This window comes from Electrona antarctica (genome assembly GCF_951216825.1).
Source record: "Electrona antarctica genome assembly, chromosome: 5".
In the NCBI taxonomy this organism is placed as follows: Eukaryota; Metazoa; Chordata; class Actinopteri; order Myctophiformes; family Myctophidae; genus Electrona; species Electrona antarctica.
In genome coordinates this window covers 13,000,235-13,014,039 of record NC_136810.1, presented here as the reverse complement: position 1 = coordinate 13,014,039, position 13,805 = coordinate 13,000,235, and the positions used below count along the sequence as shown (strand labels likewise).

Below are 13,805 nucleotides of genomic sequence, written 5' to 3'. Positions count from 1 at the left end.
ATTACATTATAAATTATTTTACTGCTACAAGTAATTATGTAAATAGATAACAATCTTTTACCCAAGGGGGTCACAAGTAGATGCTATTATTTGTGTGTGGTCCAGGCCTATGGAATGTATGCAATTCATGTGCTAAATCTTTTTTTAATTAGCACATGCATTCTGTACATTCCATAGGGCTGGATTTCACATCATCAACTAGCGACGGGCGTTTTCTCCATTGAGTAAAAGACAAGGAAGCTTAGAGAAGGAATGGACATGGTCATGTGACTGGGCTGCGCCATGACACTTTCATGGGAGCCAAACTACAACCGGAAGTTTGGCAGAATACACTGGAGTCAACGAGAGCTCAGTGACCAACTCATGAACAAACACTATTTCTGAATGACAGACCTTTTGTAAAGTAATCGCTTCTGGAAAATAACAGAAGACATGTAACACATTATTGTCTGCTGTGTTGCTTTTCGATGTGTACACTGTAATTATATAGAGGTATGGTATCTCAAGAGCACAAAGTACCTTTCTGAACGTACCAAGTATCACGAGACTTCCCACCGTTTCCTGTCTGGCAGCCAAATCTCGTGATACCTCCGAGCCAGAAACGATATCTGCTGCTGTTTATATCCTCAAATAAAATGATATACTGTGCACTCTGTGCACATCGAAAAGCAAGTATTTAGAAAACAACCTGTAATATGTCTTCTTTTATATTCCTGAACCGATTATATGACAAAGGTCTCAATTGTTCAGAAATAATGTTTGTTATGAGCTGGTCCAGCCGGCTCCATTCACTGCCATGTATTCATTGAACTTCCGGTGTCGAGTTTTGGCTCCCATGAAAGTGTCCATGAAAGTGTCTTTTACCAAGATACCTTGGTAAAAGATTTAACAATTTCTAAAATCAATACAAATATTTAAGGTGTTGTTATTTTTAGTTATAGACAGCAATTATAATGTGTTATGGCACATAAGACTTATTAGCCTGGGATACCTTTATAAGCTATCACAGTATAACCCAAGTGTCCTGTATCCAGCCTGTGTCTTCATTACCAATTCATGCATTTTCACTCTAACCTTACTTATACATGTTCAATGCCAAAAAAGACAATTCAATTATTATTATTATGACAATTAATCATCAATTAAAATTACATGATCGTGACAGTCCTAAATGCAAGGTACATGTATGCGGTGGTTCTCAAAGTGTTTTTTGAAAAGAATATTGAAAATGTTGAATAATGTATTTTTCTTCTTTTAACCCATTTTGGGCGGGAACCCCTTTTGGTGTTTTAAACATTATGTTATAATTTAGCTATTGAAAAATAGCAGATCTACAATCTGCAAATAGCCGATCTACAATCTCATAGCGCGCCACTCGGTGGCGCGCTATGAGCTTGTAGATCTGCTATTTTTGAAAAATTGTGAAAATATTTATTTCAGAAGATTTTTTTTTTAATTTCGAGGTCAGGCCTAAATGGGTTAATATTCTCTTCTGGGGGTCCCTGGCACAAAACATTTTCAGGTGGGGGTCCGTGGCCAAATACATATCCATTTGGGAGTCCTTGGCAATGAACAAGTTTGAGAATGACTGCATTTATGTTTTGAAACAGAAGTTGTGAATGTGATCATACTGAAGCCAGAGGAGAACTCGTCCAGTGTGAGGTAGCCGTTGCCGTCATAGTCCAGCTTATCGAACACATCCTCCAACTGATCAGCGCTGAGCGGAAGCTGTCTGTTTAGCCTCTGGTGAACAGGACACACAAAACAGAATGGTTACTGTAGAGCAAGAAACCTTATACTCTATCTCCAGGGGTCCCCAGCATAATGTGTAAACAGCATCACAACAGCTGCTCTTTTGTCATAGTTTCTCAGTTGGGGGGCCACCCGGGAAAATACATTTACATTTGGATGAAATGAACAGATAATGTTATCTATTTACATAATTATCTCTATGTTGTTGTTGTCCAAACACTCTTTAACCCATTCTGGGCGGGAACCCCTTTTGGTGTTAGCATTATGTTATGCATTAGCTATTGAAAAATAGCAGATCTACAAGCTCATAGCGCGCCACCGAGTGGCGCGCTACGAGCTTGTAGGTCTGCTATTTTTGAAAAATCGAAGAATCACTGACATAGAAACATAGCTTTTTCAGAAAACTGTCAGGATGTAGAAGACATTTTTAGAATCTGATCTCAGGTCAAAATGGGGTAACCAGCCTGCTGTCCCTATTTTGGGCATTTAGTGCAAAATATTTCAAATATTATCAAAGACAGCGAATATAGCAGTGGTCTATAGGAGGTTCACAATGTGTTGTGACTTGTGAGTTTTACCATGCATTACCATATCGTCTGTCGGGTAACTGTTACTTTTCAGGATTCAAATTAAAAAAATAGCAAAAGCTGCAGATCGACAAGCTCAAAACATGTCGCTCCACGCTGCGTTTTGAGTTTGTAGATCTGATACTATTGTGTGATTCTGTAGTACGGCATTAATTTACGAAAAAAAAAAAAGTTAGAATATAGGGATAAGAGCCAAGGTTCCTAGCCTGGCTTGGCCAGCCTCATAGCGGGGATTCACTGAAGATTCTTCCTTGCATATGCGGGGAAGAATCTTCAGTGAATCCCCGCTATGAGGCTGGCCAAGCCAGGCTACAAGGTTCCTGCCCGACAACGATATGTTATCATGCGTTACCCACGTTACCATGCACGACCAACTGAGGTCACATCCACATCACAGTACTGACCAATAACAATAGTTTTACACACCACTGTTGTCCAACATTTACAAGGCAGTGAAGCTTTAGGTTTTATGTATGTGGGATTGACACAGCTACAGCTGTAAACTGAGCCCCAGCACAGTATCCAGGGACCAGACAATGAAAGGACCAGCGTCCTTATAGGACCACAAGCTGTGTCTGCGTCAGCTGTGTGTACTGTATGTATATGCATATGTTTGTATATGCATATGTGTGTGTGTGTGTGTGTGTGAGAGAGAGAGAGAGAGACAAGCGCTTGTGACTTGGATCAATTGGAAAACTTTTTTCTGAAAAGTAACGCATCTAGTCCAAGCCCCAAGGCTGGCCAGCGTTGAAGCCACCGAGACGACTAGTGGTCAAAGCTGGATCCGCAGGCAGGCCACTGCATTTAGCATGAGGAAACCAATGCTGGGGTTTAACATTGAGTGCTCTGTAGCACTTCCGCATTTGACCATTTGGTGGTCAAATTCATTGAAATGAATAGCGGGGGGCGGGGATGGTGCACTCTAACCTTTTTAACTCTATGATCTAGTCACTGGGGAGATAGTCTCGCAAGTGGGGAGGAGGCTCCACTTCCGCTTTATCGCTTACGCATGATAGCTCTTCCGTTGGTCAAGACTGTATGATGAAGCATTTGGAAATTGCGAGAGTCAACAGTCTGGTAACGCGAGACTACTGGGGAGAGGAAGTGATGTCACGGAAGAGGAAGTGAAGATTCTGACAAGTCCCGGAAAAGACGTGCTGTGATTGGCCAGTAGTCACTTTGAGTGGCAGCACCCCGTGCCTCTCCAATATGGCGGCCGCCATACGATGCCCCAGATCCTGAGGAGGCGTTTACCTTTTTATGTCTATGCTGTACAAGGTTTCCATACAAGAGTGACATTTTTAAATATACATACAAGCAATACAATCGAAAACAATTGATGAAAAACAATTATTGGAATATTCCATTTGGCTAGATTCAACTTGCAGGTAGGCCTACTGTAACTAACATCTGTGACCTACTTACAGTGTATCTGCAAACTGAAATGAGACACAAATTAGCATTGCAATAGGACTTTAAACTCAAAGCAGTTGTCCCAAATACACTTGATGATACTTATCTGGAAAGTGGCTGGATGTGATTAAAATAAGCCGTGCCACTTGGCTAGATTGGTATAATGCCTCGATTGTTTTCGAAATCTATCATGAGATTAATGAGGCTTGCAAATGGATTTCTTACTTTCAACTCACTAGATCCTCTTTAGCACAACAAGGCACAAACAAAACACGAGAAAGTAGTTGGTGCTGGCTGCACATGATTTTAAAATGATTCATTGTAATTTGTCTTATTGTTTTCACATTGTGTTAAAACATATCGAGGCCAAGGGGGATGACCAGAGGTGGTATTAAAGTAAGTACATGAGTAAGTACATTTACTCAAGTACTGTAGTACAATATTGAGACATTTCTCAAACTCGGCTAAATTTGAGATAAGCAAATAAATGTGACAAGGAAGGAAGATATATTGTGCTAAAGGGATATTGGAAGATCAAGTGGTTAGAAAGTAAGAAATATTTATTTGAAACATTATTTCATGGGCCTGAACCCAACGCTAAGAATCAGCGTCTTAGAGCAAAGTTTGTTCAAAAGCTAAAAGTGTTTTTTAACACCCACCCACACCCACCCAAATTCTTCTTAAATGAATGCCCTACTACTTCATCATACAAAAGCCTAGCTATTAACTATTTTCGATATTAGCTGTATACACTAATTAAAAGAGGTTTGCACCCGACAGTGACGATGGTCCACTAGCAGACACATTTCCAAGCCATTATCATAACCAGTGGGATCAAAGCTGTGCTTCTATTGAGATGTTGTGTACAGACAACGTGGGCCCTACAAGTGCCTCATGAAAAGGAAAGAGCCTCGACAACACAGATGAATATCTGAGAGCCGGGCGATGATGAATCTGCCCAATAATGCAAACGGCTTCATCTCTTTCATGGTGTAACTGAATAGAGACGCAGTAGCATTCATCACATCAGTGCACGTGTCCAGTGTTACGCAAGGACCATAGCGGAATAGGTGGATGTATACCCTGCACGTGTGTCCCACAGAGTTTTTATTTTTATTTTATTTTAGGAGCTGTCATGGCTTTTCTATGAAGGCATTTCTATGGTAAAGACGTGCTGGACCCATGTGTGTTTCAATACATCGTTCCTATTCTTTGAGACACACTTACAGGTATATGAAGGGGGTTTGGACTTTGGGGGGGGGGGGGGGGGGGACCGAGTCGCCATAACACAGGATTCAACATTGGGATTACTAAACAACGTATAGGCTAGTGTTTAACATTTTATTGTATTTTTCTGTCCTAGTACAAATTATAGTTAAAGTGTTGGCTACCGGTAGTGCAAGTACCTGCAAGATGGAAAATGCAGACGGCACTTCTAAGAGCAACAATTCTTTTTCCACTTCCTCTGCCAACCTGGGGGGGCAGCGGACTGACCTCATGCTTCTGAGAGCAGTGATTCTTAACATTTTTCATTTCAAGGACACCCAGTTTGATGTGCATTAGACCCCCCCCCCAATTGATACCTTTTACTTCTCTGGGACCCCAATTTACACTGAAAGTCCTCAGTGTAATGTAACTCTGAGATTGTACAAATGGAACAAAATCAACCTTTTCATTTGTACACTACAGGGTGCGTTCCCATCCAAGTCAATGCAAAGATGTGACTTGGCTCCACGTTGCACGGAGCGAGCGGTGCAGGTATCAACATTGGTGGTCCCTGGGCCTGAACCCAACGCTAAGAATCAGCGTCTTAGAGCAAAGTTTGCTCAAAAGCTAAGTGTTTTTAACACCCACCCACACCCACCCAAATCCACGCACACACCAACCCAGAATTGGAACTGGTACACTATCAAATTGTAGCCGATAAATGGATGAATGACAGACCATCTGAAATCTTATTTTCGGTTTACTAAAGAGACTGGAGAGACAGGGAGACCTCTGTTACTGAACAAACACTCTCAATGACTACTATCTGAATATATTGCTTTAATATTTTCACAAAAAAGGGACTGGGATATCCCCCTTTTTCCCTTTTTTGTCTTCCAGTAAGGAGAGAGAACTCAACAAAGATCCATCAGAATTCAATTCCACAGTTGTCTGCTCGCTTGTTATTAATTTTATCCTGAATTACATTCTCTCTCCTGATTAGATCCAATTTGGTATCCTAACATGAAAATATGATTTTTGTTTACTAAAGAGCTTACTGAACAAAGCAATTCATATCACAATATAGATCTATTTAACACTTATTTCACAACGAGAACAAGGACTTACAGCACCTGCATGTCCCGTCGTGTTAACGAAGCAACTTTCACTTAATTTTTTTGAACCAGGAGTTATCTATACTTTGATTCAAGTACTAGGGTTGAGTTAACTTGAGTACTTTGTCCACGTTTGTCCACCACTGTGACTCACCTGCATGTCCCGTCGCGTGATGAAGCCCTTGTTCTCCACGTCACACATCTGGAAGAACTCGTGGGTTTTCTCCACCACTGTGTCGTGTCCTCCTCGCTCCCTCTCGCCACCTCCGTTGGGGTCTTCAGCACTCCCTCCTCTGCAGTGCCGTGGAGTCCGGGCCGCTGGGGTGGGGGTGGTACCGACACCGCTGCCGGTACCACCGGTGAATGCCGCCATTTCTGCTGCTGTGTGTCTGTGTAGGCGAAACGGGAGTCTCTGGGTTCTGTGCAGGGTTATTTATTTATAGTTAAATAACGAAAACTAGAAAGGAAAAAAATTAAAAGAAATAAAAGATTATTCAGATAAATTAAATAAAAACAAGGTAACAAATAATAAACAAAACTGTTCTTAAATGTCCTTAGTTTTAGGTTTGTTAAAACATATTTGGTCTACAAGATCACAACTTGTAGAGCTTCTATTTTTGCTATTTTTCTGAACTTCTTGAATCTTGCCCCCTACATATTACAATTTTTTTTTTTAAACTAAAACTAAGAAGAAAAAAAACTAAATTAGCAAACCAATTTCAAAACTAAAACTGGAATTGAAAACTGAAAACTGGAACAGTTCAAAATGAAAAATAAATATATAACAACTAAAGAAAAATGCCCAAACTCTAACTAACCTTGGTCGTTGTCACATGAGCCGGGTAGGGGACGTAGCAGAGGAGTGAAGGGGACCGGTGGAGCTTCAGGCTGCTGCACATCAGATGTGTTCAGCGATTGTCACCGCTTCTCATCTCTTAGCAACCGCCTCTTTTGATTCATCAATGAAGCCTGGTGAGAGAGACCACCAGAGACCCGTAAAGAAGACCAGTGGAGGAGGTTTTTAACCAGAGCGGTGCCCGTTGGGCACTGGACTACTTAATAATAATAATAATAAAACTTTATTTGTATAGCACCTTTCATGACATGAAATGCAGCTCAAAGTGCTTTACACAAAATAGGAAAAGAAAGGCAGGGCATAAACAATACAGTGAGGACATGAATAACATTTTTTTTATAAAAAGACAAATAAATCAATTAAAAGCAAGGGTGTAGAAGTGGGTCTTGAGCTGAGCTTTAAAAATGTCTACAGAGGCTGCCTGTCGAAGGTACAGTGGGAGTTTGTTCCACGCCGTCGGTCCGTAGAAGCAAAAAGCTGCTTCCCCGTATTTTTTAGTAGCCATTTTTTTAGGCAAAACGAGCAGGCCAGCAGTGGAAGACCTTAGGGGGCGGTTTGGGACATATTTCGGCAGGCAGTCATGTAGGTAGGAAGGTGCGAGACCATTGAGAGCTTTATAAACAAGTAAAAGAATTTTAAAATCAATCCTAAAAACAACCGGAAGCCAGTGCAATGAGAGTGTGTTTTTTTTTTACTTGGAACGATGCAAGTTGGAAATGCATGCCTCACCTAGTTATTATGTCTGTGTCCCTTTCATGCCCATATATGGAGTTCGTTGTCAGGCATGCCCAAATATGGAGTCTATGCAGACTCTGCACTCCCTGTCGTGGTGTGTGTTAAATTTGACGTCAGTGGGGCGAATGGTTCTAGAGTTACATGGATTACAGACGTACGTACAGAGACATTTATAGATAGATACGCAATTTAAAATAGCAGTAGTAGTAATACAAAATGAATGGTTACAAGGTATCCAGCGATGAGAAGCAATCAATTTGCTTTTCTTTACTTTTTTGTTACAGAATTTAACACAAAGACATCAATAGAAAATATATGTATACAATTATGGACAAAGATATATTCAGATATCCAATGTTAGAACAGGAATATACTTTAACAAAAAACTACAATAGTAAATTAGTATTGTATTAAAAATGTCCTTGTGGCCCAGAGTCCCAGACTGCCTGAATTGAACAAACTGAGATGACTCAAGTGAATACTGTTAACTGAACATTGGATTGGATTAGTAAAATAAGGCACTGCTTTGCATAGGCTTCACTTATCTCTGCTTAGTTGCTGGGTGAAAGGAAGGTGTCATTTTGGCCACAGCACTGCACTTAGGCCTGTCACACTCACAATTAATACATAATCACAATTATTTGAGTTATTAACAATTATTGTAGATTGACTATTTCCACTGTTAATCTTTTTTTTCCCTTTTTTATTTTTTTGTGTGTAAAGTAATTAAATGTCATATATTATCTGCCCTGTCCCAACTGTTGTTTACCAAGCCTGCCATTTGTATTCATGTTCAATGTGAGATTTATGTTGAATGACAGAAGCACAATGAAATTGTTAATCGCATTATTTGAGTGAATCAACAAGCAAACTTTCATAATCGTGATTTGTGACAGCCCTAACCGCAGCTACTGTACTCTGTACTCTTATTGAACAGCATTTTAAGAACACCGTTACTACTTTTGGTTTTATTTATCTCGCCTCATGGCGGCATGGTATGTACAGTACACACCTGGTGCTAATATTCCTAAAGCAGTGGTTCTCAAGGTTGGTTCTCGAGTTGGGGTCCGTCCCTGGACCCCAACTCGAGAACCAACCTTGAGAACCCCCAGGGGTCCTTGACAACAACGGTGATTAAAGAGGTAAACCATGTGATTTCAAAATAGTCAATGTGACTTTGCCCTCAATGTCCGCATATCTGACTAAATACAGTAAATAGCTCCAAAGAATTAGCGACACCCACAGCCACAGTACTAGAGGGAGTGTAAACAACAATTTGGTAACACCCACCTATAGAACAAACATGGGTAAACTATCCTTCTACTAGAGCGGTGCCCGTGTTGTGATGACAGAATAGGCCAGATCCATTATAGAGATATAGGGGTGATCAGGGGCAGATGCCTTTTGGGGCTGTTCTGGACAACCGTGGGTCCGACTGACTTGACACCGGGCACTGCACCCCCTGTGGTGGTGTGGAACGCGTGGGTCGAATTTGAAGTCGTGGGGCGAACGGTTCTAGAGTTACGTGGATTACACACGTACAGACAGACAGATAGACAAGAGACTTGGTGCATTGATAGATACTAGAGCGGTGCCCGTGGGGCCTCTACAGCGGTGCCCAATGCTGGCCTACTTGGAACGATGCAAGTTGGAAATGCATGCCCTGACCCAGGCCATCCCTTAAAATATGTAATGCACTGGCTTCCTTTAAAACAGCCCTGAAAAATCACCTTTCAGATCTACAAGGTCACAATGCCTCGTCATTTTTGGCAAATGGTCCCCCCAAAAATAGAATTGGGATGCAACAGCAGATAATGATTTGTTTATTTGATTTATTTATCTTTTCTCTTGCCCCCCACCCCCTCTTCTTTCCTTTCTTTTCCCCCTGAAGACCCCTGTTTGAGTGTAGATTGGGTTCTGAAAGATTACAAAAATAAATAGATAAATCATCAAATGGGGGTCTACGTCCTGATGCATATTTAATTGGGGAAATTCTAAAGGTTGACAATCACTGAGCGACAGCACTGAACATTGGCTTTAGAAGACTGGATTTCAATGACCCAGGCAACGTTCAGGCAAAATTCCAGGCGATTCAAAAATCTAAATGCAATACACCTGTTAGGCCTATGCTGTAAAACGAAGAGTCTTGTAAAATGCTTGTTTGTGCCAGTTTACATAACTGGGTTTAGTGCTCCGTGACATAATGAAACACAAGTCCTTTTTCAAACAAAGCCTACAGTCATATCTCATTCTTACAACTTCAAATAAACTGACTTCCTGGAGTGGTTATCAAGAGGCCATTTCCACATATATCGTTGCTGTCAGGCAGAAACCTTGTATCTCCATAGTGGGTTTTTTGTCATTAATTGTTGTTGTTGTTGTTGTTGTTGTTGTTGTTGTTGTTGTTGTACGATTAAACTTTATCAGTCAACAGTGTCAAGTAGTGAAAATAGATCTGTTTTTGCTATATAAAAGAAAAATGTTGAGGTGAAAGGTGTTAAGTACATCTGTGGATTTTATATATTGGATCAATCAAAAGAGCTTGTGACTAAAGAACAGCCTAACTACCGTACGTTGGATCCATTGGAACACTGGTTTTCTTTTTCCTGAAAAGTATGACAGTACAATACAACCCAATTAAGCCTCTTTCTATCAGTCTATTGTTAGTCCTAAAAGTTATCACATCAAACTGAGAGGCAGAAGGCTGTCCTAATGTCCTATACAACAGCCAATAGTTTGCACTGCTTGTTTGATTACCTTATTTAAAGTATATTTGATTGCGGACTTGATTGTTATGTCTTGTTGACTCAAAACACTACTGTAGTAGCTACCTGTTAATCTTGTTGACTCAAAACACTACTGTAGTAGCTACCTGTTAATCTTGTTGACTCAAAACACTACTGTAGTAGCTACCTGTTAAAGGACCACTTCACCACTTTTCAACATCTCTTCATATAATTGGTCCTCACTAATGTTCATGATAAAACACCACCATTTTTTCCTACTCAGTCTGTGTCTCATAGGAGGGCTTTGGGCAGTTCGGACACCCGTCCACCAGTGACATCATCATTAGGCAGATTTTTTTTTAAACAAGATTTGTTTTAAAATATATTTAGATTTGTATTATCGTGAGAACGATGGCTTCAACTTTTGCATTGCAACTTTTCAGGAAAAGAAAGCATGCTGTTTCTATTAGCTTGGATTCACCATCGATTATGTCACTGGTGGACGGGTTTCTGAACTGCCCACAGCCCTCCTATGAGACACAGACCGAGTAGGACAAAATTGTGGTATTTTATCATGAACATTAGTTAGGACCAATTATAGGAAGAGAAGTTGAAAAGTGGTGAAATGGTTCTACCACCACCACCAAACAGTTAAGATAAGAGGCAGAAGGCTGTCGTAATGTCCTAGTATACAACAGCCAATAGTTTGCACTGCTTGTTTGATTACCTTATTTAAAGTATATTTGATTGCTGACTTGATTGTTCCAAACATATGTATGTCTTGTCAAAACACTACTGTAGTAGCTACCTGTTAAGTAATTTCTACCACCACCAACCAGTTAAGATAAAGAAAATAGTGTTGTAGGTCTCCACTATTTGAAAACGTTATAGTTAATTTACAGCAGCCTATAAATCATATTATTAATGCAAAACCACTACTATTCTATAATATAGGCTACTTAAAATACTTTGTAAATAATAATAATAATCAATTATTTAAATATATATATTTTTAAAGGGGTATTGATGAGCACTTTTACTAAAGTCTGGGTACTTTAAGTAGCATACATTCTGATGCCAATAGGCTAAATTAACTACTTTTACTTAAATCTGCGTAAGTTCTTCACTCCACTCCACACCAGGCATATTACCTTAACACCACCACCAGTAGCCCGTCTCCGGACCCCCCGGGTTGAGCTCCTTTGGACCTACCACGTAGGGTCCGGTCTCACCGGATTCAAGCGACATGGGACGCAATCTGATTTCCCCTTACTTACCCCTGTGCTGCGGTGTGGGTGTCATGCTGACATATTCCAAAATAAGCATATGAACGCTATAGGATACAACGAACCCTCTCACCCCCCCCCCGAACGGCACAGAAGCCGTTAAGTATTTTTAATGTTTGTACGACCGTTTGGCAGCTCTGAAATTCTCTCTTCGGTCCCTCCTTGTTGACATCTCGGTTGGCTAGAGGTAGGCTAGCTGTAGGCTAGCTGCGCCTACGAGGCGCGTAGGGAGGCGCAGCTAGCCAACCGAGAGGCTGGAGGCGGTACAATGGGATGTCAACAAGAGAGAATTTCAGAGCTGGCAAAACGGTCGTACAAACATTAAAAATACTTAACGGCTTCTGAGCCGTTCGCGGGGGGGGTCAGAAGGTTCGTTGTCTCCTATAGCGTTCATATGCTTCTTTTTGAATATGTCAGCGTGACACCCACACCGCAGCACAGGGCTAAGTCAGGGGAAATCAGATTGCATCCCATGTCGCTTGAATCCGGTGAGAAGGAACCCTACATAAAGTCATCAAAATGTCAGAAACTTTAACGTAGGGTTCCGAAAGGAGCTACACCACCAGCAGACAGACACATCATGCTTGACTTGTGATAAATACAACAGTAAGGCAGCGTGACAGTCATCCTAACATGCAGCACAAGTTGCACAAAACACACGTGTAAAACAGAGTAACAGACATACAACTTCCTTCCTTAAACTCTTGCACTCAATGCAACTGACGCGTTTTGTTTTAAGAAACTTCCTGGCAAGTTGGCAACAACATAAGACAAACAAAAGCAAAAACATATACTTCCTGTGACCAGTTCACTCTTTTCTTTTTTAACACAGCGATTTATTTTAGCCAGCCTACACCAAGTAAGAAGAAAGCAGATGATGATAATAAACAATGCTGTATGATGTTCACTCACTTGATCCAGACAGAGGAGTTTAATTGAGCTGCTCTGCAGAGACAATTAAAACCCAAGACGCGCACCTCGATCCGCGCAAGCACTGAAGTAACTGTCACCAAAGTTATGCTCAAGTAGAATTCGCTCATCTGAAGTGTCGCATCGTGAGTCACGCCAGCTGTGAGTGAAGTACAGGAATGAATGTGACTGCATCATGATGTGTCTCTCTCTGTAGTCTCTAGTCTGTCCTGTAGCCACATCTCACATTTCTGCCTCCTCCACTGCAAGGCGTGGGTGTTACGGTGTAACTGGTGACCTGCCGAAATATGTGACTACCTTGTGTGTGTGGTCAGTCACCGCGGTGGTGGACGAACTGTAGGGCGCGTTCGGAAATACGACACCGGAGCGCACTCGCCTATTAGTTTGCATTGCGCAGTGGACTCAGTGCGCTATTTCCGAACGCCCCCGTAATGTGAACGTAAATAGCCTAGTCAAACACCGGTGAATGGAATAAACTCCGATCAATGGAAACAATTAAGCCATAGGCTTTCTTGGGATTTAAATCCTCTTAGCAGACCTTGTATTGAACTGTACTTTCATGTGCTTTTTAGTATCCAATCAATCAATCAATCAATCAATTCAATTCAATTCAAAGGGCTTTATTGGCATGAGAAAACATACGTTTACATTGCCAAAGCAGGAAGCACAATACAACAATACAGCAATACAATCAAAACAATCAATCTGTTTGTATATACCGTAATACTAGGTTTAATTAATTCAATTAAGTTGTATCACTCCAGTTTTAGCCTTACACTGCATGGCTCCCGGTTGTTTTTAGAATTGATTATTTAAAGTTATTTTACTTGTTTATAAAGCTTTAAATGGTCTCGCTCCCATATATCCAGGACTGCTTGCCCAGGTATGTCCCAATTAGGGACTCCTTAGGTCCGCCACTGCTGGCCTGCTTGAAAAGCTACAAAGAATGGCATTTAAGAAATATAGCGAAGCAGCGTTCTCCTTCCACGGGCCGACCGCCTGGAATAAACTTCCAATGCACCTTTAGACTGGCAGTGGGCACCCTCCATAGATGTTTTTATTAAAGACACACTTTTAAGACACACTTTTTTACTCTTGCATTTGGCTGAGTCTTTTGATTTAATTTTTTTGTTGACTCACTGTTTTACCTATTTCATTGTCTTTTGTTATGCATTTTTTCAGTAGGCCTCGATCTGTCT

At 40.9% G+C, this 13,805-nt stretch overlaps 1 protein-coding gene across 10 annotated transcripts in view; it reads right to left on the bottom strand.

Annotated features, from left to right (window-relative positions):
• LOC306922911 (EF-hand calcium-binding domain-containing protein 4B-like) overlaps positions 1-12,870 on the bottom strand; it is a 31,220-nt gene extending 18,350 nt beyond the window's left edge. For 2 of the 10 annotated variants that reach the window (XR_013789981.1, XM_079500814.1), the window contains exons 1-3: positions 12,589-12,870; positions 6,228-6,462; positions 1,632-1,743 (exon numbers count right to left, since the gene is read on the bottom strand). Coding sequence is in view for 9 of the 10 variants with exons in the window: in XM_079500814.1 (XP_079356940.1) it covers positions 1,632-1,743; positions 6,228-6,462; positions 12,589-12,716 (475 nt within the window). In the remaining variant the exon portion in view is untranslated. Of the gene's footprint in view, positions 1-1,631; positions 1,744-6,227; positions 6,531-6,891; positions 7,043-7,658; positions 7,796-11,541; positions 11,617-12,588 lie in introns of those variants that run through there. The other 8 variants (XM_079500816.1, XM_079500817.1, XM_079500815.1 and 5 more) reach the window with 8 other exon arrangements.
• Between the last annotated feature and the right edge of the window lie 935 nt (positions 12,871-13,805).